Here is a 27,667-nt window from a genome sequence, read left to right on the forward strand (position 1 = left end):
CAAAAAAAAAAAAAAAAAGAATTCCATACTGTAAGCCAGGTACCTATGGCTCACACCTGTAATCCTAACTAGTCAGGAGGCTGAGATCTGAGGATCTTGGTTCAAAGCCAGCCCAGGCAGGAAAGTCCGTATGACTCTTATCTCCAATAAACCACTAGAAAACCGGAAGTGGCGCTGTGGCTCCAGCGGTAGAGTGCTTGCCTTGAGCTGAAGAGCTGAAGGACAGCGCCCAAGCCCAGAGTTTAAGCCCCAGGACGGACAAAAAAAAAAAAAAATTCCATACTGTAGTCTACCATTTGAGGATCAATTGCTTCATTGTGTCAATAAGAAATAAATTTCACTCTGTGCTGACTTTTCATTGTAATTTTGTGTTACATTAATATCAGTAAGAATTAGCCAGGTGCCAGTTGTAATCCTAGCTACTCAGGAGGCTGAGATCTGAGGATCGAGGTTCAAAGCCAGCCCAGGCAGGAAAGTCCGCAAGATTCCAATTACCAGAAAACTGGAAGTGCTGCTATAGCTTAAGTGGTAGAGCACTAGCCTTGAGCTGAAGAGCTGAAGGACAGCACCTAGGCCAAGAGTTCAAGACCCACAACCGACAAAAATATATATGTATCAGTAAGAATATAATCACTTCAATTTTTTGTATTTAGAGTTTTTTTATGTTTTTATGTGTGCTACATTTTTACACATCATTCCAAACCTTCCTTCTAAATGAGATTTTACCCACATTTAAAGATAAGGAGGGAACTTTCGTTTTGTTTTGTTTTTACCAGTCATGGGGCCTAAACTCTGGGCCTGGGCACTGTCCCTCAACTCTTCAGCTCACGGCTAGCACGCTACCACTTGAGCCACAGTACAACTTCCAGCTTTTTTTTTTCTGCTATGTGGTGCTGAGTAATCAAACCCAGGGCCTCATGCATGCAAGGCAAGTGCTCTATCACTGAGCCACCTTCCCAGCCCCAGGAGGGAACTTTTTTTAACCAGGTACTTGTTATTTAGTTATTTAATCATGTTGAATTAATAATAGGTACCCCAATGAAAAGTTTGGACATAATCTTGGGTTTTATGGCACTATGTTGATAAAGATGGAGTTTTCTTCTCTCCTTTTAAAGTCATCAGTGGTTAATGGAGAAAAATGTGAGCCACTGTGTTCCAATACATCTCCTGCTTCCTGGAGTGAGTCTGGCCTGGAAGACTTCTAAGAGTAAAGTCTCTGCCTGCCACTTTCACTGCCTGAGTTCACAGTGAACTTGGCCCTGGTTTCCCCAGGCCTGGTTTCCCTGAGCAGAGAGACATCTACCTGCTTGCTCTTTATTCTTATAAAAAACCACAATTCATCCTGCCCCAAATGCCTTAACACAGCACATACCTCAGCCCTGGGACAATGGAAAACTAAGTCATCCCATCCCAAAGTTCCTAGGCTGCAAGGTTGGCCTGAGAGCTCCAATTTGCTTTCAACTTTGAGTGGTCTTAGATCCTGAACACATGGTACACCTGTTCAACCTCAGTTGACCAAGCCACTTGTGACATACCTGATGTGACAGCTGTCCCTGTATCGTTTAAACTGCTAAGAAAAAAAAAAAAAACAGACTGGTTGCTAAAGCAAACTACAACTGTAACATAAAGGAGGGGGAAAAAATCTATTACTTGAAGAATAACTAGAGAAAGCCCACAGGAGAAATCACAGCCCTCCTACATCCGTGTTACTTCCCTTCCCTCACCTGTGCTTCTGATCCTGGAATTGTGTCTGCCAGAGATGAGTGTGCCAGAAGAAGATGTTGAATCAGGAGCACATAGCACACAATTTTTCATCCATCCATGGTTAGCGCCGGTAACTGCAGGTGAGAAAGAAATGCTGAGCTCTTTTCTGTAACTGTAGGCCAGGGACCGTGCTACTCAGGGAACAAACAACAAAGACAAGGCCCACTTGCCTGCTCAAGGAGGCCAGGGACCAGTGAAAACTTCCAGCTGCCATAATCCAGGGATACAAAGGAGTGTCCTATATCTCAGGAGAATGCATTCTTAAATTCCACTTAATGTATTTTACTGTCGGACAACACACCTGCCTGTACCACATGTTCAGGTTAAGTAGTTAGGTCTCATTCACTTGAAACTTAATCTTCTCAGGTACATAGGGAAGTATATTTGCTGGCCTATTTAATGTATTAGTTTAGTGTATTAAACTCTCACATATAATTTTTGTTTAAGTGTAGGAGGTTGAACCTAGGGTCTTGGGCATGTAAGACAGTACTCTACCATTGAGCTATACCCCCCACGTCTCCTCTATATACTGTTGTGTGGGTAGACTGAGTAAGATGAAGGCATTCCTAGCCTGCAGGGACACAGAAGAATCTAATACAAATAGAGGCAAATGGCAGGGATTTGGACAAAGATGCTGAGACTATGAAACTAATAGAGCCTCAAAACTCTAGACCAATCTGTCCCAAATGTGGATTCTATCAGCATACTTGTCAGGAGAGTACAAGACAAGACCCTAGATGGAAGAACCAAGCAGACAGATCTGGCTTCAAATCGTAGGCAGACTTGTCACTTTACTGCTTGTAAGACTAGTCAAGTTACTTTCTCTGAACATTTACAAAGTAGATACTCAGTTCCTTAGCGGTGGATATATATATATAGAGAGAGAGAGAGCTGTATCACAGACCATAAAATGAGCCATGTTTCTTACTCTTTTTTTCTTTTTTCTTTTCTGGTGCTGATTCTGGGCTTGAACTCAGGGCCTGGGTGCTGACCTTTAGCTTTTTTTCTCAAGGCTGGTACTCTACTACTGAAGCACAGCTTCACTGTTGGGTTTATTTTTTGCTGGTTAATTGGAGAAAAAAGTCTCATGAACTTTCCTACTTGGGCTGGCTTTGAACCTCAATACTTAGATCTCAGCCTCCTGAGTAAATAGGATTACAAAGGTGAGCCACTGGTACCTGGCTTTTTTTCTAAATCTCACCCCAGAAACATTAAGAACAGGACAAAGGGCTAAAAGCAAGAGGAGGAAATGCATTTAGTAGTGATTGGGAGTGATAGTTGCATGGACAGCAGTGAGCAGGTCTTCATTCTTTAATTTACCTTCCCTCTTCTGTGGCAGTTCAAAAGCAAGCAAAACATTTTCCCACTTGAAGAGAAATAGTTAATGACCACCCCAACTTTAACAAGCCACTAATCCATTTTAGATACATTTATTCATTCATACACATTAATTCACTCATTCAAACAGTGCTTCCCAAAATGTGGTTGACAAACTAGGCAGCAGTGGTTCCTATGGTTCCTACCTATAATCCTAGCAAATCAGGAAGCTGAAATCTGAGGATTATGGTTAAAAGCTAGCCTGAGAGTTGGGAATGTGGCTTAGTGGTAGAGTGCTTGCCTAGCATGCATGAAGCTCTGGGTTCCATTCCTCAGTACCACATACACAGAAAAAGCCAGAAGTGGCTTTGTGGCAGAATGCTAGCCTTGACCAGAAAGAAGCTCAAGGATAGTGCCCAGGAAAAAAAAAAGCTAGCCTGAGCCAGAAAATCCATGAGACCCTTTCCTCCAATCACCCACCAAAAAGCCAAAAGTTGAGCTGTGGTGCCACTGGTAGAGTGCCAGCCTTGAGCAAAAAGGCTCAGGGACAGCACTCAGGCCCTCAATTCAAGTCCTGGAATTAACAAAAAAAAAGAGAATTCACAGGCCAGTGTTCAGATTCTAGAGCTTACAGAATAAAGATCAACAAGATTTTGTAGCTTATTGGTTAGTCCAGCCAATTTTGCAGGACTTTCTCATGACTGAAACAACGAATTGATTGGCATTCTGGAGCAAGTGCCTTTTCTCCTTCAGCTTCACCAGCTGCTACTGTGGAAACACTGTTTCACAATACCAAGTCATCTGTGAAACAGTCTTTGAACTAACCTAAGCAGTGGTTTGTGGTCAGATGACTGAGGAATTCCCAGCAAATTTGTGTCAGATCTCTCAGGTCTTTGGGGCAGAGATGATGCATTTGAAAAGTATCCTCACCTCTGACACAGCAGATCTAGGCTTCATGCTTTTTTAAAACAGTAGTGGTTTATTAAATAAGAAGACTGAGGTGTACAGGCTGTGCAGAATGCTGACCATAAATCCTAGTGATGAGTGCCTTGTGGAAACAGGCATTCAGCTATAGACTTGCAGTAAGTATGCTCAACGTATAATTTCAATAAAAAGGCTGCTGGTGCTTATTGAAAGAGTAGATTTTTATAACAGTACAAAATGAAAGAAACTACTTTTGAAATTCTGAGAAATAAACTAAAAAACTGTGAAGACCAAACTTGTTTCAGTTTAAAAAAAAAAAAAAAAAAACCTGTAGGGCTGGGAAGGTGGCTCAGTGGTAGAGGGCTTGCCTTGCGTGCATGAGGCCCTGGGTTCAATTCCTCAGCACCATGTAAACACAAAAAAAGCTGGAAGTGGCGCTGTGCCTCAAGTGGTAGAGGGCTAGCCTTGAGCTCAAAGCTGAGGGACAGCACCCAGGCCCAGAGTTCAAGTGCCCCAACTGACAAAAAAAAAAACTGTGAAGGAATTGAAAATGATACTAGAAAACAAAGACCTCCCATGTTCATGGATTGGTAGAATGAACACCTGAAAATGACCACACTGCCAAAAGAAACCTACAAATTCAATGCAATACTCATGAAAGTGTCCCAATATCATTCCTCACAGAGATAGTAAAAAAATCCTAAAAGTCAAATAAAAATACAGAAGGCCTTTATTAGCCAAAGCAATCCTGGGGGCGGGGGGGCGAAAATCAATGCTTTTAAAATAGTTATATTTTAGCTCAATAGTTATTATTTTTCCAAACATGTATGTATGTATATGATGTAAGACACTATATGTAGATATATATAAATATAATGTAAGACACTATTTTGTTTGTTTGGGGGGATTTTTGCTGGTCCGGGGCTTGAACTCTGGGCCTGGGCACTGTCCTTGAGCTTTAGTGCTCAATGTTAGCATTCTACCACTCGAGCCTCAGCTTCACTTCCAACTTTTTTTGTAGTTCAGTGGAGCTAAGAGTCTCATGGACTTTCCTGCCTGGGCTGGCTTCAAATTGCAATCCTCAGACCTCAGACTCCTGAGTAGCTAGGATTACAGGCATGAGCCACAGGCACCTGGCCATAATATTATTTTGTACATTATAGAATAGATAAATGGACAAATAAATTTTTACCACATCACATTTTAATCATGTTTTATTGTGAGGATATTTCAGATCCATTCGCCCTTTAATCTCTAGCACTGTACAAAGACAAAAACACAAACTCTTCAAGTCATTCTGCTGCACTCCATCCTTTCTAGTAGCTTTTACCCTCTGGCCCCATTCTCTCCTCCTTTGGGCTCAAACCCAGGAACCACCATTTACACTCTGAGTTCAGCTGTGTTATACTCACGTATAAGGGAGATATGGAACAGTGAGGTTGAGGTTGGTGTGGGAAGGAGGAGGGCAAAATACAATGTAGCCCGGGCGCCAGTGGCTCACTCCTGTAATCCTAGCTGAGATCTGAGGACCATCTTAAAGGCATCCTAGGCCAAAAAAAAAAAAAAACTGTAAGACTTTTAGCTCCAAAAAACTACTCAAAAAAAAAAAAAAAAAGGCTGAAGTGGCTCAAGTAGTAGACAACTAACCTTGAGCAAAAGAAGTTCAAGGACAGCACTCAAGCTCAGAGTTCAAGCCCCAGGACTGATTTTTTTTTAAGATACATTGCATATATATATATACAGAAATGTCAAATAATATTTTTCTTTATTTTTATTTACTTATTTATGTCAATTGTGTGGATCTTGAACTCTGGGTCTGGGTGCTGTGCCTCAGCTCTTCAGCTCAAGGCTAGCACTCTACCAGTTGAGCCACAGCACCACTTCTGGTTTTCTGATGGTTAATTGGAGATAAGAGTCTCATGGACTTTTTTGCCCAGGCTATCTTTGAACCATTGATCCTCAGATCTCAGCCTCCTGAGTAGCTAGGATTACAGGCATGAGCCATTGGCACCCAGCTAAATAAATAATATTTTTTAAACTGCCTTTTCTAACTGAGCACAAATGGCTCATTCTTGTAATTCTAGCTACCCAGCAAGCTGAGGTGTGGGGAAGCCAGCCGAGACACTAAAATCCATGAGACTTTTTCTTCTAATTAGTCACCAAAAAAGCCAGAAGGAGAGTTATAACTCAAGTGGTAGAGCATTAGCCTTGAGGGGGAAAAAAAACCTCAAGAACAAAACCCAGGCTCTGAGTTCAAGACCCAGGTCCAGCAAAACATAAAAATAAAAAAAATTAGCATACTTGCTTTTTCTGATTGACACTCTTATTGTGACACTTATAAATCTTCTTAAGAAGGAGATGTGTTAATTTTTTTGGGGGGGGGGTCCGGTCATGGGGCCTGAACTCTGGGCCTAGGCACTGTCCCTCAGCTCTTCAGCTCAAGGCTAGCGCTCTACCACTTGAGCCACAGCACCACTTCTGGCTTTTTTTTCTTTTTGCTTATGTGGTGCTGGGGAATCAAACCCAGGGCCTCGTGCATGCAAGGCAAACACTCTACCACTGAGCCACCTTCCCAGCCCAGAGTTGTGTTAATTTTTGAGAAGCACACTTCACTTTTCTGTGGCCAACACCATTATCTGGCCATATTTTTCTGAAAAGATGGGAAACAGTTTTAACTAGAAACCAACATGGCTGTCCAAAAGATTGAACTCACCAGGGCACCACAGACACTCGCAAATTTTAAAATGAAATGCAAATATATTTTATCAGTTAAGACTAGAAACCAGGGCTGGGAAGTCGGCTCAGTAGTAGAGTGCTTGCCTTGCATGCATGAGGCCCTGGGTTCGATTCCTCAGCACCACATAAGCAAAAAGAAAAAAGCCAGAAGTGGTGCTGTGGCTCAAGTGGTAGAGCGCTAGCCTTGAGCTGAAGAGCTGAGGGACAGTGCCCAGACCCAGAGTTCAGGCCCCACGACCGGACCCAAAAAAAAAAAAAAAAAAGACTAGAAACCATTTTTGCAAGGTATTTTTTAACATACTTGATGGCAAAAAAAGACTCTGTGCCCAGAAGAGTCAGTGCAAGAATTGTTTGTAGGAATAAAATATGAAAGTATCCCCATGGCTACCAAAGGTCAAATGAGTCAGTAGAACTATGTGAGCCCATAGAAGTAATAGGCAATAACTCAAAAGACAGAGAGCTAGGATTACAAACTCACACCTGTAAATACAGCTACTCAAGAGCCTCAGATCTGAGGCTCACAGTTCAAAGCCAGCCCAAGCAGGAAAGTTCCCTGAGACTCTTATCTCCAATTAACCGCCAGAAAACCAGAAGTGGTGCTGTGGCTCAAGTGGTAGAGTGCTAGCCTTAAGTGAAAAAGCTCAGGGACAGAGCCCAGGCCCTGAGTTCAAGCCCCAGGACTGGCACACAGAGGGGGAAGGGAAGCAAGAAGGGAGAAAGCCATGCCACATTGTTACTTCTTGAAGAGGGGTATATACTTCTTTGACAAAGAGAAAAAAGCAGGAACAGAAAGAAAGGAAACATTGTAGTCACGGATAGAAGGGGGAAATGATATGGTTTGGATATAGCTTTTCTCCACCAAACTAGTATTGAAACTTAGTCCTCAGAGCAACTGTGTTGGAGGCAGAGGTGATAGGGTTGTGGGAGTAGAACCTTCAAGAAGGGATTAATGTAGTCATCTCAGGAGTAGGATAGTTATTACAAAGCAGCCCTTCTCCCGTCGTTCTTTCTGCTGTATTATGATGCAGCATGAGGCCTCACCAGCAGCCAGCGGATACTGAACCGCCCAGCCTCTAGAAGTATGAACTCAATAAGTCCCTTCTCCTTATAAATCATTCTGTCCCAGATAGCCTGTCATAGCAATCAAAAACAGACTAAGACAAAAGCAGTCTGTAAAATCCAAGCAACTTGTAAAGCTGATGTTGCTTGTTAGTCTATTTGTCACCTCCCTAGAACGCTGAGTAAAACCTGGTAGGGAAACTTGATTTACTATTTCTTGTGATAACCTGGAAATTTCAAAGACAACACCTAAACCCCTGCTGGCTTAACTATTGAGATCGTCAAAACCACTGTCTGGGTAGGTGTGGTTACTGAGCTTGGTTGTGACTGATCACCTAACCATACTCTAAAAATACCCACCTCCAAGCCCTGCAGAGAACATTGAAATACAGCTTTCCATCTTAACTCAGGAAACTAAAGAATCTGACATCAAAGTCCTGACACATTCACAGAGATCAGAGAGCAGTTTTCATAAATCCTCACAGTTCTGTCTTTTCTCTGTTTCAGACGTCCATGTTCAAAAGAAATGTTTCAGGAAGAAAATGATGTTTCTAGGGAGAATGACAGCTGACATTTAATTGAGTAGTGATCGCTATTCCAAGTGCTTACCACTTAGTAACCTTATAGGGTAGGAGCTGTCAATCTCACTTCACAGCTGAGGAAAGGTAACAAGGGAAAGGTTAACGCAACTTGCCCCAGGCCTCACAGCTGGGAAAAACATGTTAAGAACAATTACAAGGCTCATGTTGCTGTCAGCTCTGATCTAGGATGCCAGGTGCAGAGATTTCCATTTGCTAAACATTGAAGTGTTGAACATTCACAATTCGCAAAGGCGAGACTTCAGTCGTGCCATTCAGAAGCATTGCGAGGATGAACTGTGACCTCATGCTGTGTCTGAAGCTCTGGAAAGCCCACGGTGACTCATGCCCACCATCTGGATGTGTCTGATGCTGCTGCTGGACACAAACAGAGCCGCTGAGATCTCAGGGTGAAGTCACCTCACCACACACACAAGCAAGACACTTAGGTATGCAGAGGTGTCTCCAGCTGGGGAGTCTGTCTCGTAAGCTGGCTTCTCTCAACTCTCAGAAAGGATGTGTGCAATGATGAAAGATCAGTCCTCATCTCTGCTAATCTTTCTCTCCACCACAGTTTTTCACTTCATGATTGTATCTCTGGACTGAAATCGGATACAAGAGTATAAACATGAATAACACGTCTTTCTGCTTTTCAACACTAAGCTTCAGAGAATTTCCCTTCCCTCTATGATTGGCTACTCTAACCCATCTTTGCATTATTTCAAACCACATTCAGTACACTGTGTATGTCTTCCGGTACAGCTGGATCCACTCCTTAAAATGTCAGGACAATATCATTTGAAATGACATTGTTGTATCTGCCTGCTTTGTTAACAGAGTAGCCTCTTTCTTCATGTCTGTATGTTACCATACAACTTCAACTCAAAGGCAGAATGAGTACATCTTTTTCCAGTTGAAGCAGGACAGATGAGAGAAAATAAAGTAAAGGAAACATACCAGAGATTCGGGGATTAAACACTGTAGATAGTAGCTCTATTAGAAGCACCTAAGCACTGTCTCCTTTGCTTTATACCATATAATCCTTCATAAATTGCTACATTTAGAAAAAGAAAGAAAAATAAGCAAGAAGTAAAAATAGCATCTCACTCCCTCTGATCTTTCCTATTTGCACAAATAATTAGTGTGTGCCCTGAAGACTGTGCAAGAATATTTTAGAGAGGGGCTGGGAAGGTGGCTCAGTGATAGAGTGTTTGCCTTGCATGCATGAGGCCCTGGGATCGATTCCTCAATACCACATAAGCAGAAAAAGCCAGACGTGGTGCTGTGGCTCAAAGTGGTAGAGCGCTAGTCTTGAGCTGAAGAGCTGAGAGACAGCGCCCAGGCCCAGAGTTCAGGCCCCATGACCAACCAAAAAAAAAGAAGAAGATTTTAGAGAGAAACTCATCCTGACAAAATGACTCCTCCACATGTTTAGGGAATAAACGTCTATCAAGCATGGACACACTTGTATTAGGAGCACATGACAGAATCCACCCTTTGCTTGAAGAAATGCTCAAGTATGAGACCCAAGTGTACTGCATGGGTCAGTCTTGAAGTCTCTGGCTCAATTAATAAAATGCTGTAAACAGCAAGAGTGATTAAATGGGACAGGTGTGGTAACAAAGGGGGAACACTTCTCCTTAGCTGAATTTGAGCCAAATCCACACAAACCTACTGTGTGTGTCCATGTGTCTGTGTGTGTCTGTGTGTGTCTGTGTCTATGTCTGTGTGCCTGTGTCTGTGTTCCTGTCCTGGAGCTTGTACATGCATGAGCATTGTTCCTGAGATTTTTTGCTCAAGGCTATCCCTTAAAGCTAGCCACAGGCTTTTTGTATGTGGCTTAATTGGTGATGAGTCTCATGGACTTTCCTGCCCAGGCTGGCTATGATCCATGATCCTCAAATCTCAGTCTCCTCAGTAGTCATCAGCATCTGGCCAAACATACTTTTTCTACAAAAACGTTAAAGCTCTCATTGTGCTTGTTATCAGATATACCTGCACATGTGTCTGGGTGTGTACGTGTACTCTGTCTTCACTTTGTTTTGCTGATGATGTTGTTTGGTCTCTACTTTTGATGTGTCCTCAAATACTTCTTGTGACAACATGATGGAATTGGTACCCAAAACCAGGCAGAGATGTCTTCCCTTTTGGAGACCATCTCAGAGCATTAACAGGCATCAACTCTGTAACAATCCTTTGGAAACAACACCAGAAAAGAAAAAAAAGCCTTCATTCCAGCAATCCAGTCACTTATACAGAAATCTTAGGAATAGTGTTGGTTAGGGCTATCTTGAGTTAAATGTCCTGCCCTAAATCAAGTGGCCATAGAAGGGTCTCGGGGAGCAGCAGTGGAAAAAGCATTGCTGCAGAGAGAGGATTTTTGTTAGTCAAGCTCTTCATGGATATTTGACCTCAGAATAAGAACATCCTTGCTATGATCCTGGTAGACAAAACTGTCTGTAAATGCCAGATCTACTGCAAAAAAAAAATCCATTTTTCATTACATTTGACTTAGAAACTAAATTAGATTCCTGATCTCATGACATGATCGAATTGTTGTCCTCCAATTCACTATGGCCCCACCTCATTCACACTGGTTCATTTGTCTGTTGGTGCATTGATGAAGTCAGGAATCTGCTGTCTGCCAACGAAAAGCTCTGCAGGTGACCCCCAGTAAAACTACACACTCAGAGGCAAATCTCCCAAGCAAAGTCGCTGCCTTTTCCAGTCTCTTCCTATGGGACACTATCAGACTTCCCACCGGCCCTGTGGGATCCCCACCTGTGGTGATGGAATAATACGTTTCTCAGGATAAAAATCAAAATTTTATTGGAAGACTTGTTTGTTTATTGGTATTATTAAGTAGTAGTACAAAGAGGTTACAATTCCATCAGGCAAGTTATGAGAACAATGCTTCTTGATCAATATCGCTCCTTCCTCCATTCTTCCCCATTTCCCCCTTCCCACTCCTACCCTCAAGTTACACAGCTCATTTTTTATATGATGTACATTGAAAATGACTGTATTTGCTCACCCTCCCTCCATTCCTCTGCCCCCCACTTTGCCCACCCCCTCAAAACATGTTTCCACCTGCTGGCATCCATTTTAACAAATGGTACTTTAGTCGTTCAGAGGAGTAATGCCTTTGGATTCCTTCCCTAAGTACACCCTTCTTTAGTCAGTTCGTTTCCATGTAAATGCATTAAGCCCTTTTTCTTTTTTTTTTTTGAGACAGGGTCTTGTTCTTAACTCGCCTTGAACTCACTATACAACTCATGCTGGCCTTGGACTCATTGATCCTCCTGCCTCAAACCCCAGAGTGCTGGAATTCTAGCTCTAATCTTAGCTACTACACAGGCTGAGGGCTGGAGGCTTGTGGTTTAAAGTTAGCTTAGGCAAAAAAAAAAAAAAAACAAGCTCAGGACATTCCATCTCCAACTAACCATGATGGACTCAAACCAGAACTGAAGTGGTAGAATGCTGGCCATGAGCAAACAAGCTAAGCAGACAAAAGGCCCTACATTCAAACACTGGTAACTTTTTATAACTGTGGCATCCAAAAAATAGAATAAAATGAACCCTAATATACCCAGCACCCAATATTAAATACTGATTGGGTATGGGCAATCTTGCCCATCTATACCTCCACTCATCTCTCTGATTACTTGAGAAAACCTCAGACACTATACACTTAAATGTTTCATGGTATATCTCTAAAGGAAAGGACCTTGTTTTGATTTTACATAAAACCATATGTCATTAGTATCTCTCTGCCCTGACCAAAATGTTATTGCCATTCTGTGTGTGTGTATATATGTGTGTGTGTGTGTGTGTGTGTGTGTGTATGTGTAAAGTGAGAATACAGGAATGTGTTAGACTCTTGAGAGAAGTAGAAGCAATAGGATGGGAATATAAGAGCACATTTATGTTAATTGGCTCATGCGATTGCAGAGACTCTCAAGTTCAAAGTCTCCAGGCAGGCTGGAGACCCAGAGAAGAGCCCAGCTGTTCAGATTCAAAGTGTCTGCTGCAGAACTCCCTCATGCTCAAGAGAGGACAGAATTTATGCTTTTCAGTCCTTCAACTGTTTAGCTGAGGCTCACCCACACTGTGGAGAGCAGGCTGCTTTACTCTCTCCACTAATATAAATTTGATCTCATCCCAAAGCACTCCCTTAGAAACATCTAGAATCATGTTTGATTGAATATCTGGCAAGGAATATCAGCCAAGATGACACATGAAATTAATTATCAAAGGGTATGAGAAGGAGGAGAGAAGAGATGAAATTACCCTGAATACAGATCTAAAAAGCAGGGTGTGACAGAGAGCTAAGGAGCCCAGGGTAAAGCCATTTTTCTCTCCTTGTATTCTGACATGATTAACAGAGACTTGCTAGGTAACAAGGTGAGTGAACGTGAGCATGCGTTTACAAGCGCAAACCTTTTTCTTCTCACAACTACCTCTCCAGACATTCACCTCTGCTTTAGTTCCTAAACCCTGCTCACTGCTTGACCAGCACTGAGCCTGGAGCTCATCAAGCTCTTAGGCAGACCTGATGGCTCACACCTGTAACCCTTGCTACTCAGGAGGCTGAGATCTGAGGATCAAGGTTTGAAGCCAGCCTGAGGCAGACAAATCCAAAAGACTCATCTCCTATTAACCAGCAAAAAGCCAAAAATGGAGGTGTTTTTCAAGTGGTAGAGTGCCAGAATTGAGGGGAAAAAAGGCCAAGCAAGAGCATGAAGTCCTGAATTCAAGCCCCAGGATTGGCATATACACAAAAAGACTTAGTTCTGTACTTTTAAAAAGAGGCCAAAATGGTAAGTATGATAGATTTCACTTCGATTTTTAAAAATACTAAATTTAAACTCAGTTCAGGTTCTAAAGTCAGCATTGAACAGATACAAACCATGAATTCAGCCTATAGGGGCTCATGTAGTAAAACGATGCAAACCAAAGGAGGCAGCACTTACGAGAGTCTGAGCCAGGAGACGCCTCCTCATTCAGCAACTCATCTGCTCCCTTGGTCTTCTTTCCTCCCACTCTGAGCTCCACTGATCTGATGTAAAATTCTCTTGGCACAGCTGGGCACAGTAGCTCATGTTTATAATCCTAACAGGGAAGCCAGAAGTGGGAAGATGGGGGCTCAAGATCAACCCAGAATAAATGTTTGGTAGACCCCATCTCAACCAATAGCTGGGTATGGTGATGAACATCTCTGGTTCCAGTGAGGCAGAAGTCTGAGCGAAGGATGATTCGAGTTCCTGGCTAGCCTGCTTCCCATCTTAACAGAAAAAGCTAGGTGTGATGGCACGCACTTGCCACCCCAGCTATGGGGGCAATAGTAAATAGGAGGCTTGGTGTCAAGTTGGTCCAGGCAAAAAGTGAGACCCTGTCTCAGAAATAACCAGCGCACCCCCACGGTATAACCCCTGCTTTCACTGTATTTGATGTTGGTATAATTTGTGGAGGGGAAGGGAAAAAACAAATTGTTTAAATAGGGATACAGGTGGACCCATTGCAACAATGAGATGTACAAGATATTCGGTCGAAAAACGAACTTTACAACTTTGGCTAGTGAGGAGAGAGGGGAGGGCGGGGGGTGTAGTTGTGGAGGTGGGAAGGGATGGTAGGGGAAAAACAAAGGAGGAGGCAACAATGCTTGATAAGAAATGTATTCATTACCTTGCTCATGTAACTGTAACCCCTCTGTACAGTATTTTCACAATAAAAAATATTTTAAAAAAATAACCAGAGCAGAAAAGGGCTGGAGGTGTGGTTCCAGTAATGGAATACCTACTTAAGCCAACATGAACCTTGATTTCAAACTCCAGTACCACCATCAAAAATCATCATCATCTGAATAAAATGGAAAACATCCTTTCTCACCAAAGGAGGTGACACCTCCATTGGTTAAAATAACAAGATACTCATCAAAATCAAAGTGGGAAATCTTTCAGCTGAAAACAGACCTGACTGTGGAAAAATTCTCTAGTGCTTTACAAGCTGGTGACCACCAGTACCGTCTGAGACACTTTCAAACAGTCTCTATACCAGCGCCTACCTTCTAGCAATTCTGTATTATAAGCATGGTGTATAGACCTTGGTTTGGTTTTTTATTTTTTTGGTTTGGGGAGGTGGGATTGAGACTAAGTCTCATTATGTAGCAAAGACTGGCCCCAAACTTTGAATCCTTATGTTTCAGCCCCCGAAATGCTAGGATTATATTCAGCAGACATTTCTTAAACTTTCTGGGTCATTCCAATATCTATCTAACATTTCTCAATGTTAGCACTGGCACCGAATAAATAAATGCTTCTCCATGAGGTTCTTCAGATTTCTGCTTGATTGACTTGGCATAAAGTTGAAACAAATTTTTTCCTCCAAAATCATGTAAAATCTATTGCTTAAATGTAAAGGAATATATAATACATGTAATAAACTCTTCATGTTTAATTAAAAAAATCATCATCATCATCTCCATCACAGCCCAACCAGACTAAGATGGATCTTTCTTAGCAAACTACAAAAACTTTTCTTCTCCAGTCCTGTGAGTTCTGAGCACTCACCCCTCAGCCACCTTTCCACAGACTCCCTAATAACTACACCTAGCTGATAAGGTTCTTAGCATTTATTTCCTTAGATACCCATTGGTTGTCTCCAAAACAAAGCATTTTCATTCTCCCATTCTTTTAATTTATGAAAATGTCGTGTTATAATAGTATTCTTTTTCTAAAATTCAACCATATTCCCATCATCCAAAAACACCCAACCCAAGCAATGAAATGCCCAGACCAAAACTCCTGATGCTACTGTGACTCCCTAGGGTCTCACACATCCTCCTTCCAATCCCTCCCATCAACTCTTCCCCCAAACTATTCTTGGAATCTTCCACAGCTCTGCTGCCCCCACCATGATCTTAGTCACCATAATCTCGGGGAGATGATTGCAGTCATCTGCTGTAACCACACAGTCTTGACCCCAGTGACCTATTCTCCACACTGTGGTCAGAGCTGATCTCGTAAAAGGTAGGACCACTTCATGCCTCTCTGCAGTATCTCCCAGGGATTCCCCACTGGATAACGATCCAGTCTCCTGTCACTCCACAGCCTCTCCCCTATGACTCTCCCCATGACTGGCTCCAGCTAGCATGATCTCTTCACTGTTGTAGGATACATGAACATCCTACTTACGCCCCAGTGCCTTTGTATTGTTTGTATCTTCTGCATGCTGCAGATAACTTCTCAATCTCCTTTGCTAAAATATCTTCTAGTTAAAATTCCAACCACCCTCACTCCCACATTTTTTACCTTGACCATCTTTTAGTTTTCCATAGTACTATTAATCTCCTAATACATCCTGGCAAGTGCCTAAGTTATTAGTTGAAATGAGATCTCAATAACTCTTTACCTGGGCTGATGTAGGAGCTTATACTTTGAATTTCCAGTTCCCAAGTTGCTGGGATTACAGGGGTGAGCCACAATGCCTGGCTTAAAATAATTTATTTCTGTGTTACACTTATTGCTTATTCTCAGTCATCACCACCCTCGAATATAAACCACTGGAGTAGGTATTTTTTTATACCCCATCCCTAGGAACTGTGTGGCCCAGCATGGACACCCACTAAGTACCCACTGAATAGATGAAGGATGAAGAAATGTTCACAACCCCAAAGCCAAAGAAATAAGACACATAAAGACCATGATGCTACACAGAAATACAAATGTGAAAGTTTTCTGTAGAATAAGACTATGAGCCAGGCACTGGTGGCTGATGCCTGTAACCCTACATACTCAGGAAGATGAGATCTGAGGATTGTGATTCAAAGCCAGCCCATGCAAGAAAGTCATGAGACTCTCACCTCCAATTAATCACTAGAAAACTGGAAATAGCACTGTGGCTCAAAGTGGTAGAGTGCTAGCCTTGAGCAGAAAAGCTCAGGGACAGTGCCCAGGCCCCCCTGAGTTCAAGCCCCATGACGAAGAAGAAAAATATGAAGATGAGGACAAGGAAGATGAGGTGGAAGAGAGGAGGACGAGGATATGAGCCAGCCACCAGCAACTCACATCTGTAATCTTAGCTATTCAAGAGGTTGAGATCTGAGGATCACAGTTCAAAGCCAGCCTGGGCAGGAAAGTCTGTGAGACTCTTATCTCCAATAAACTACCCAAAGAGTGAGAAGTGGAACTGTGGCTCAAGTGGTAGGGTACTACGAGGCTTGAGCACAAATGCTCAGAGACAGTGTCTAGGCCCTGAGTATAAACTGCAGGCGCAGCACAGAAAAAACAAAACATTCTTTTAAACTTTATTCCTTTGAAATGTGTATCTATAAATTTATGGACAATAGAGACAAGTAGAAAATAAACTAGTTTACTTGTAGCTTTTATATTCATTAATGTTTAAGTTGAAAACTTACACAAATTTGATTTTTTTTTTTGGTCAGTTGTGGGGCCTGAACTCTGGGCCTGGGCACTGTCCCTCAGCTCTTCAGCTCAAGGCTAGCACTCTACCACTTGAGCCACAGCGCTACTTCCAGCTTTTTCTGCTTATGTGGTGCTGAGGAATCGAACCCAGGGCTTTATGCATGCAAGGCAAGCACTCTACCACTGAGCCACATTCCCAGCCCACAAATTTGATTTTTTTTAAAGCCAAAAGATTACAAAAAAAATGTTCTTATCAAGCAAAACTTTCACACTGAATCTATAAAAACAAAACCCTGGGCAGTAGCTGCAGTGATTCTATGTCTCTAGTCTTATTGGCCTAGCAGTGCATCTCCAGCATGGAGAATGTGCTTATGGATGTCAAACCATACATGGTTTCTCTGCTTCTGGCTCCCAGCCTTCCAGTACTGCCTCTTTGTAGCACTCAGACCCCTTCATTCTTATTCCTGAGTTCATCTTTAATGCCTCTACCAGACTATGGAGCCCACAAAAGCAGAAACCTATTGCTACTCTCAGCACCTTGACTAAAGAGTCAATAAAAAGTTGGGGGCAAGCCAAGAGGGGTGGAGGGAGACTGGAAGGGATGGGAAGGGGAAACAAAGGAGGAGGCAACAATGGTTGATAAGAAAAGTTATTAAGTGGGTGTAAGAAACTACACTTGTTGTAGGTGGTTCCTGACTCCATTTCAAGCTATTGACAAGTCTCATTATTTGGAGCTAAATCTGATTGAATTTATCTCTTCCAGCCTGAGTGATGGTGCATGTCATGGGACTTTGTAATCTTAGCTACTCAGAAGACTGAGGATGGCTTGAGTTCACAAGATGAAGACCAGCTTGGACAACATAGCAAGTTCCTATTTCACGCACACACGCACATGTGTACACATGTGCGCGCACATGCACACATACACACACAGCACAAAAATGCTCTCTGTTCTAGAACTTTAATAGGATAACCACCAAGCCTGTGGATTTTGTCCCTTTCTCATTTGTGTTTGTTTGCCTTCTCATCCATCTCGATTCTCACTTACATAGTCTCCCTCATTAGACTGTCAGCCCTTTAAAGCCAGGGATTGTGTTGAATTTTGGTTTTTGGATACCAAGGAAAATATTTTTCTCAGCCAGGGTCTACTGGCTTACTCCTGAGGCTGAGATCTAAGGATCTCAGTTTGAAGCCAGACTGGGCAAGAAAGTCTGTGAGATTCTTATCTCCAATTAACTACAAAAAAAAAAAAATGAAAGGGAAACAAAGGAGGAGGCTACAATGCTTGATAAGAAATGTGTCATTATCTTGCCCATGTAATTGTAACCCCTCTGTACAGTATGTTCACAATAAAAAAAATGCTGGAAATGGAGCTGTGTGTCTCAACGTGACAGAGCTCTAGCCTTGGGTGGGGCTAGCTCAGGAACAGTGCCTAGGCCCTGAATTCAAGCCCAGCCCCACCCCATACACATACACACAACACACACACACACAAGAAAAGGAAATACTCTAAGTGAAGATCTTTTTTTTTTTTTTGGTCTGAGATTAGAACTTGAACTCAGGAGCTCATGCTTTATACTCGGCAAGCTGCCTTCCACCTGAGCCATGCTTCCATGGAGATCTTTTGAGTAGTTGAATGATTTAGAAAGTAGGACCTCCTACAAAAATAAATTATGAATGAAACGATTATCACTTAATAACAACTACAAACACTCCCTTTCACAGTTCAGCACTGTGGTTTGAGCTTTACATTAATTGCCTTTTTCACAGTCCTCAGAGAGAGAGACTTGCTATAATTTGTATCTTCAATGTCTTCCAAAGGCCCATGTGTTGAGGGCTTAGTTACAAACTTGTGGCATTATTAGAAGGTGGTGAAACCGTGGAATCCTATGCTTCCATCAGAAAGAATGACATTGCCCCATTCTAAGGAAATGGAAAGACTTGGAAAGAAATCATATTAAGTGAGCCAGACCCAAAGAAACATAGGCTCCATGGTTTCCTTCATTTGTAATAATTAGTATATGTCTAGGATAGTCCCAGCAGAGGTTCATAATAGCCCAATATGTACATATGATAAAGGTTCATAATAGCCCAATATACATATGATCATATAAAATGATGCTAATCGAAATGAACTCTAACATATGGAAACAAAAGGCTTTTTTTCTTTGTTGTTGTTGTTGTTAACATACTATGTAAAGTTAGTTCTTTTTTCTTTCATCCCCTCCCCTTTGGTTTACCAGCTGTCATCACTGTTTTTGATTCTAGTACCCTGTGCCTTGTATATACGTTTATCTGATCAGGGAAGGGAAGAGGAATAACAAAATGGTGAGACAAAGGACAAAGGGTGAATCAATGCAACAGCAAAATGAGACACTATGTGGGAAATTAACTTTATAATTTGGGGAGGAATTGGGGGAAGGGAAAGTGGTAGAAAGATGACAGGGGAACAATGTTCTACAATAAATGTACTCATTACCTGACTTATGTAACTGTAACCCCTCTGTACATCACCTTGACAACAAAATCAAATAAAGTTTAAAAACATAAAAAAGGGGGGAGGGAGGAAGGTGGTGAAACTTTTAGGAGGAGGGGCCGAGTGGGAGGAAGTTAGGTCATTGCAGGGGGGAGTGGCCTTGAAGGAGATTCTAGAACCTGGACCCCTCTTTCTTTCTTTCTTTCTCTCTCTGCTTCCTGGTCACCATGAAGTGAGCAGCTTTGCTCTACCTCATGCTCCTGCCATGAAGATTTGCCTCACCATAGGCCCAAAGTTAGAGTCCATTGACTACACCTGGAAGATCTGAAACTGTGAATCTATACAAACCTCTCTTCCTTAAACACTGATTCTCAAGAGATTTTGACCCAGTGATGGGAAACTGGCTAACACAGGAATTTATAGATCAGGTGCATAGGCTCCAGCAAATCTCAGGGACTCGCCACACTCATGTTGCTAGTAAGAAAAGAACCAAAATTAGAGCTTTTCCTAATTTCAAGGTCCAAACTCTTAATCACCATGTACCCCTTCTTTTCACTTCTCCAGCAGCAGGCAGAGTCCTTTTCTAAAGACCCTAACCAAGCACAGATGTATTATGTCCATCTGTGTTGAATTGGATGAAACCTGGAGCTAGGCACCCAGTGACTCATGACTGTAATGAATCATGACTGTAATCCTAGCTACTCAGGAGTTTGAGGTCTGAGGATTGCAGTTCAAAGCCAGCCCAGGCAGGAAAATCCATGAGACTTTTCAAAAATACCAGAAATGGAGCTGTGGCTCAAGTGATAGAGCGTTAGCCTTGATCACTTTAAAGGCTCATTGAGGCCCAGGCTGAGAGTTCAAGCTCCAGAACTCTCACCCACAAAAGGGAAGGAACCTGGGATGGGCAACACACTGTTACACTCCCAAAATTTCATGTTTGTTAAAACAATGAGTGTAATAGCCACAAGGAGAGGCAGTTTGCTGACTGTGCTGTCCTGACCTCCTGGGCAGAGAAGAGAAGAACCACAGATCCTGCACACAGCAGCCTCTATACACACCTGGTCAGGAAGCCACTGGATCGTGCTCTCTGCCTCCTGTTTTGCATTTTTAACTAAGTCAGCCTCACAGAATGAAGCCATTAAGGAGATAACTCCTGGACAGGTCTCGTCCCCTGCAGAGGAAAATGCACACACACAAGCAAAGACACGGCATTGGAAGAGGAGATTTAAGGGATTAGAAAGACGGGGAGGGCCAAGTCATCCAAAACAAAGGAGAAATGAATGATGTTTGAATTCTAAGAGCTTCTAGTTGATAAATACTGTCTGGTATTTCCTTGAAGATCTCTTAGCTTCACCGCAGGCTCTGATGGCTGTGGTCCAATTACCTCAATTGGGCTTCTGTGACTCATCAGCATCCCTTTAAAGCAGCCCTGAGCCCAGGCTGGTGACTGCTCAGGGCAGAAGCCATGGCTCACACACTCCACTCCTCCCGGCTACTGATCTGCTGGCTGGTGCTGACTGTGGCAGAAGGTAAGGATTTGGGCTCATTCTTCTGTGGGTCCACTAGTTAATAAATTGGGTAGAAAGATCAAATTGACTCTGGGATTATATATATGTATATGTATATATCCATCTGTAGGAAATATCTAAGCTATTTCCATCAGCCTGGAATCCCGTCTGAACACTAGCTATCTTTAGACATGTGTACATCTGAGCATCACTTCTACTGAAGCAACAATATTCCCAATATTCATAGTGTAAGGGCTATGGGGACCACATGACCTACTCTAGTGCTTACTGTATCTATCAGTATCCACCTTGAATCACAGTGCTGGCCACCTTGTTATATATCTCCAGCGGCATGGCTATTTGTATGTGGTGAGTGTTTGATCTCTATTTGTCGCCTTAATTAATCGCATAGGCCTCTTTATTCCAGTTCTATGAGGTTGACCTCTCCTCTTCCTACTCTCTCTCCTTTCCCCCACTGCCCGATCTCCAGGTGACCTCAGCCTTAAAATAGGTTTGCAAACCACTAGCAAAAGGAAAGGGCAGGGAGGGCAGAAGGAAGGAGCAGGAATAAATGAGGAAGAAGATCTTGGGAGCCCTGAATCTAGTGTTTTCTTTCACACTTCACCTTAGTTCATAAACTAGATTCTGATCAGAAAGGAAAGACAAGGAATCCAAAGGGGCTCTTCGCTCTTCCCCCATGCCCTGGCTGGGGAGGCTTATAGGACTTACACAGGCCCATCTCATCCCACAACAGATTGAAGAGAGAGGTGTTAACATCGGCTGGGGTTATAGGGTACCCAGAGACTCTCTAATTCAACCTCTACCCCAACACTGGCCATCACTAGATTAGTATAAATAACTCCAGCCTCCAAGCCCCAATCATCACTTGTGGAAAGTGACATCTTAAACAGGAATCATAAAACAGCTAGCCACCTGCCATCTTTTTCCAATGTATAGAGATGTATAAGCATAGAACCTGGTTTTTTTTATCACCTTCTCTTCTCTTTGGGAGATTTTGAAAATGTGAAACTTAGCAAGTTATAGTGAGAGTAAGGATTTTTTTTAACTCTATTAAAAAACCAACAAAGGGCTAAGCATGGCGGCTCCTTTCTGTACTCCCAGCTACTTGAAAGATACAGACAGAAGGATCACAGTTCAAGGCCAGCCCAGGCAAAAAGTTAGGAAGACTTTATTTCAAATAATAAATTGGGGGCTAGGAAGGTGGCTCAGTGGTAGAGTACTTGCCGAGCCTGCATGAAGCCCTGGGTTTGATTCCTCAGTACCACATAAACAGAAAAGCCAGAAGTGGCACTGTAGCTCATGTAATATAGTGTTAGCCTTGAGCAAAAGAAGCTCAGGGCCAGTGCCCAGGCCCTAAGATCAAGTCCCAGGACTGGCAAAATAAATAAATCAATTGGGCTAATAGACACCTGAAATCCCAGCAACTTGGAAGGCAGAGGTAGGAGGATCTCAGTTCAAAGGGAGCCTGGGGAGGGGGTGAGAGGGTAGATATAAGACACTATATGTAAAATAACTAAAGCAAAAAGGTCTGGAGTCAGGGCTCAGGTGATTAAGCCCTTGCCTAGAAAGCATGAAGCCCTGAATTCAAACTCCAGTACACCTAATTAATTAAAATATTTTTGAAAAATGGAAAGATAATGTTTGATTTCTGAATCAAATCAAGCCTTTTCAATGTAGCTTCCCCTTATCCAAGCAGGGATACTGGTGAGATGCTGGAAATGGTCTGAGCTCATCATTCTGGATTTGCCAGACCTGGTAGTCTATATCTCTCCAAACCCACCCAGCCCTCTTTTCGAAGGCAATAGCTGCTCCCTGTTCCTGAATTCTGCTTCAACTCCCAACATGTAAATGTCATAGAATATCACCTTATTATAGGCAAAGACCAATCCTTTCTTAAGACATGTTGTTTTAGGTTTGCAACCACTCTGACACCTTAGAATTCTTCTAGCAGTTGGCGCACCAGCTGCACCCATGCTGCATCCCACTCTTGGTGCACACCCCCATCCTGCAGCTCCTTCCCACTCCCAGACACACGCCTGTGTCCTTATCATTTCTGCACATCATAGCATCCGACGTGGCAACGTGCCCATTGTCAAAGTGATTTGACGTATCACTAGCATTGAAAGAGGCCACGTTCTATTTTTTTTTATCTTAAAAAGGAGAGAGATTGCCTTCCACCTGTAATCCTAGCTACTCAGGAGCCTGAGATCTGAAGATCATGGTTTGAAGCTAGCCTGGGCAGGAAAATAAGTCTGTGAGATTGTTATCTACAAATAACCACCAAAAAGCCAGAAGTGAGTTGTAGTTCAAGTGATAAAGTGACAAAGCCTTGAATGAAAAAAAAAATCTAAGAAACAATGCTCAGGCCCTGAGTTCAAGTCCCAGTATTGGAGATACAGAGGCCAGGGGTGAGGTGGAGATTGACTGGACACCCGTGGCTCATACCCTTGCTACTCAGGAGGCTGAAATCTGAGCATTGAGGCTTGAAGCCAGGTCAGTAGACCCTTATCACCAAATTAAGCAGCAACAAAACTGGAAGTAGGAGTTTGTCTCCAGGGTAGAATGCTCTCTGTGAACCCAAAAGCTGATCAAGTAGTGCAAAGCTACCAGGTACCCATGGCTCATGCCTGTAATCCTAGCTACTCAGGAGGCTGAGATCTGAGGGTAAGGGTCGAGGTTCAAAGCCAGCCCAGGCAGGAAAATCCATAACCATCAGAAAACTCCAAGTGTCGCAATAGCTCAAGTGGTAGAATATGTAAGGAGTTTAGTTAGGGGCAGCACTCAGGCCCAGACTGGTACAAATAAATAAATAACCAAAAAAAAATAGAGGCTGGGAAGGTGGCTCAGTGGTAGAGTGCTTGACTCCCATGCGTGAGGCCCTGGGTTTGATTCCTCAGCACCACATAAGCAAAAAGAAAAAAGCTGGAAGTGGCGCTGTGGCTCAAGTGGTAGAGCGCTAGCCTTGAGCTGAAGAGCTGAGGAACAGCGCCCAGGCCCAGAGTTCAGACCCCATGACCGGACCCAAAAAAAAAAAGTTCAAGGCCCCAAGTTCAAGCTCCAGTAGTAGTGCACCCGCGGGCACACACACACACACACACACACACACACACACAGAGGGAGAGAGAGAGAGAGAAAGAGAGATTAGATGCTCATCAGTCCCAGAGTCCACAAAATTAATTGAGTTGCAATCAGTGTAAGTAAGTTAATCACAGGACTGATATTTCTTTCTGGTTCAATTCTGAAAGTACATAAGAATTTTTCTAGAAAATGGAATAGTGGTTAAAAAGTAGTAAAGCATTAGCCTTGAGCAAAAGTCCAGGCCCTGGGTTCAAGCTCCATAACCAACAAAAAAAAAAAAAAGAATTTTTCTAAAACTTCATTGCCATATAAGGGAAGAACTTTATGCTTACCTATCTAGGGCAAAGCTCACTTCTTTAAAAATCATTATAGTTCACTACAGCCAGCTATTGTCTGCCCAAATAACCACAGAGTATAGGTAATTATAAAAAGAAAATCTTCTCGTCATTACTGTTTTCTTTAAAAAAAAAAAAGTGCTGTTGCTATGTGATGAATTTCATGTCTAGACTATAACAAAACTATCTAAAATTGACATCCAAAGTCCAAGTGATATGTTGGCTTTTTCATTATATTCTAATACTTAATATAAATTATTACTACAAGTGTTCTGAGACTGGACTATTCACAAAAGACAGAGAACTATGCAATGTCTTGCAGAACACTCTTGTAAACAGTTCACAGAGCCAACAGTCCCTTGTCTTCATAGAAGTGGAGCTGTGGCTCAAAATGGTACAGCCTTGAGCAAAAGGGACAGTGCCCAGGCCCTGAGTTCAAGTCCCATAGCAACAGAAAGGAAGAAAGGAAGAAAGAAAGAAAGAAAGTAAGAAAGAAGAAAAGAAGGAAGGAAGGAAAGAAAAAAGAAGGAAAGAAAGGAAGAAAAAAAGGAAGGAAGGAAGGAAGGAAAGAAGGAAGGAAGGAGGAAGGAAGGAAGGAAAGAAGGAAAGAAGGAAGGGAGGGAGAGAGAAAAGAAAGTTCCTGGAAGGGAACATTGGACACTACTGGACATCCAAAGTCTTGGAGACATCCTGCTTAAGGTGTGGTTTTGAGTTTCAAGAAGTAAAACAAGGAGGAAGAGGTGACATTGTCCAAAAAGAAATGTACTTATAGCCAGGTCCTGGTGGCTCACACCTATAATCCTAGCTACTAAAGCCAACCCGGGCAAGAAACTTCAAGAGACTCTTGTCTCCAATTACCCACTAGAAAACCAGAAGTGGCTCTGTTGTACAATGCTAGAGCAAAAGAGCTCAGGGACAGTACCCAGGCCCTGAATTCAAGCCCCACGACCAACAACAACAACATAAAGAAATATACTCATTACCTGAATGGTATGAAATGGTAACTAATCTTTATATCACTTTGATCGTAAATAGCAAAAAACATTTTAAAAAAAGAAGTGAGCCCAAGTTGCCAGGGGGAAGAAGATGGCGAATGTGTTCTAAATAGCTTGACAGGCAACTGAATGGCAGAACTCAAGGCCTAACTATGCCTAAAGTGACTGCAAACTCAAGATGGAACTTAAGAATAGTGGTTTCTCCTGTAGTGGCTAGATTCTTCAGGTTTACAAACATTCAGAACTTGTCAAAAAGGATAGTGATGTTGGATTTAAGCAATTCTGTAGTTAGAGTCCAATTTCAACAATAGGATTTCAGTATGAGTATGAGAGAAAAGACTAGCCTGTTATTCAAGGAAAAGATCCCCTTCAAACTAACATAAAAAGGATGTTTCAGGGCTGGGAATATGGCTTAGTGGTAGAGTGCTAGCATGCATGAGGCTCTAGGTTTGATTCCTCAGTACCACATCAACAAATAATAATAATAATGACATTTTTGAACAAAGAAAAGGATGATTCTGGAAGCTGGTAGTCCATCTTGGTAGTCTGGAAGCGTGGTAGTCCATACCTGTTGCCCTAACATTTGGAGGCAGGAAGATCAGGAGCTGAAGACCAGGTTAGGCTACATAGCAAGATCCTCAAGACAGGAGTGATAATGGAGGCTAGGTGTCGGTGGCTCACCCCTGTGATCCTAGTTACTCAGGAGGCTGAGATCTGAGGATCGAGGTTCAAAGCCAGCCCAGGTAGGAAACTCCATGAGACTCTTATCTCCAATAAACCACTCAGAAAACTGGAAGTGCTGATGTGACTCAAGTGGTAGAGCACTCACCTTGAGATAAAGAGTGCAGGGACAGTGCCCAGGACTAGAGTTCAAGCCCCACAACCAACCAAAAAAACAACAAGAGTGATACTGAAGAATGGCGTGATCATTACAGGAATACATCCTCTTCATGTCTTCATTGTCTACCTGCCTCCCCTCAGCCCCAGCCTTTTCTAGTACCTTTTTCCTGGTGTTGATTTTGTTGACCTTTGATTTAGTCTTTTCAAAAATCTTAGCCAGGTGCTGGTGGCTCATGCCTGTAATCCTAGCTTCTCCAGGGGGCTGAGATCTGAGGATTGCAGTTCAAAGCCAGCCCAGGCAGGAAAGTCCACTTATCTCCAATTAACCACCAGAAAACTGGAAGTGGCACTGTAGTTCAAGTGGTAGAGCGCTTGCCTTGAGCTGAAGAGCTCAGGGGCAACCCCCAGGCCCAGAGTTCAAGCCCCATGACTGACAAAAAAAAAAATCTTAAATACAACCAACCTTCAGAGGGACCAGCAATGGAAAACCATTTATTATCACAAGATCTTTTCTCTTTCCTTCCTCTGCTTCTATATGCAGATCTGGCCTCTGCTACTCTACATTCAACTGGCCAGCCCCAGACCCTCTAGTCTCTACACTTTCCACTAGGGCTGGGAATGTGACTTAGTGGTAGAGTGCTAGCCTAGCATGCAAGAAGCCCTGGGTTCAATTCCTCAGTACCACATACACAGAAAGAGCCAGAAGTGGTGCTGTGACTTAAATGGTAGAATGCTAGCCTTGAGCAAAAGAAGCTCAGGGACCACTCCTAGGCCCTGTTGTTCAAGCCCCAGGACTGGCAAAAAAAAAAGGAACATCTACACTTTCCACCATCACCTTCCATTCACTGTGCTTCTTTGATACAATTCTCAAATGCTGATCTAGTTCTTCACTGACTAGCAATGGGTAAGGTAAGCATCTACTGCCATCTATTTGGCTATAGACAGAGGTGTGTGAGACTGACCTTTCCAGGGACTGTGAATGAGACTCAATAGCTGGAAGGAACCATGGACAGAGCCAGGTACCAGTCTATCCAGTGCAGGTAAGAGACCTGAATTCAAATAAAATTAAATTAAAAAAAAAAGAGAGAGACCTGAATTCAACTGTCCTGAAAGTGAGGAGAATCAGTACTGTCAACTTCTGTGGGATCGTTGTCTCCCTCACCCACACTTGGACACACTTTCAGGCCTCTATTTGTGCCCCAGGGGAATGAAAGAACAGCTTGTTACAGGAAAGCTGTGTTTCCAAGGCCAACTTAACTGAGTGATTCTGCCAAGGGAACACCTGGATACTTGTACCTGATCCAAATTTCTTGTCAAGAACGAGTTGTGTCATGAGCCTCAGAATGCTTTTCCTTATTTTATTTTCTTAACATTAAGTCCTTTTTCCCCCAGTGACTTTTATTTATAGTATACACAATATAAAATCCTCAAATCTGGGGCTGGGAAGGTGGCTCAGTGGTAGAGCGCTTGCCTTGCAAGCCTGAGGCCCTGGGTTCAATTCCTCAGCACCACATAAGCAAAAAGAAAAAGCCAGAAGTGGCGCTGTGGCTCAAGTGGTAGAGCGCTAGCCTTGAGCTGAAGAGCTGAGGGACAGAGCCCAGGCCCAGAGTTCA

The 27,667-nt window shown here is 42.7% G+C and overlaps 1 protein-coding gene across 1 annotated transcript in view; it reads left to right on the forward strand.

Annotated features, from left to right (window-relative positions):
* Window positions 1-20,742: 20,742 nt before the first annotated feature.
* Window positions 20,743-27,667, forward strand: part of LOC105988453 (chromosome unknown open reading frame, human C4orf26) — an 8,513-nt gene continuing 1,588 nt past the window's right edge. The window contains exon 1 of the mRNA XM_013020089.1: window positions 20,743-20,806. Within this exon, the coding sequence (XP_012875543.1) occupies window positions 20,743-20,806 (64 nt within the window). The remainder of the gene's footprint in view (window positions 20,807-27,667) is intronic.

The sequence above is a fragment of the Dipodomys ordii genome, unplaced genomic scaffold (assembly GCF_000151885.1).
Source record: "Dipodomys ordii isolate 6190 unplaced genomic scaffold, Dord_2.0 Scaffold49, whole genome shotgun sequence".
NCBI classification, from domain to species: Eukaryota; Metazoa; Chordata; class Mammalia; order Rodentia; family Heteromyidae; genus Dipodomys; species Dipodomys ordii.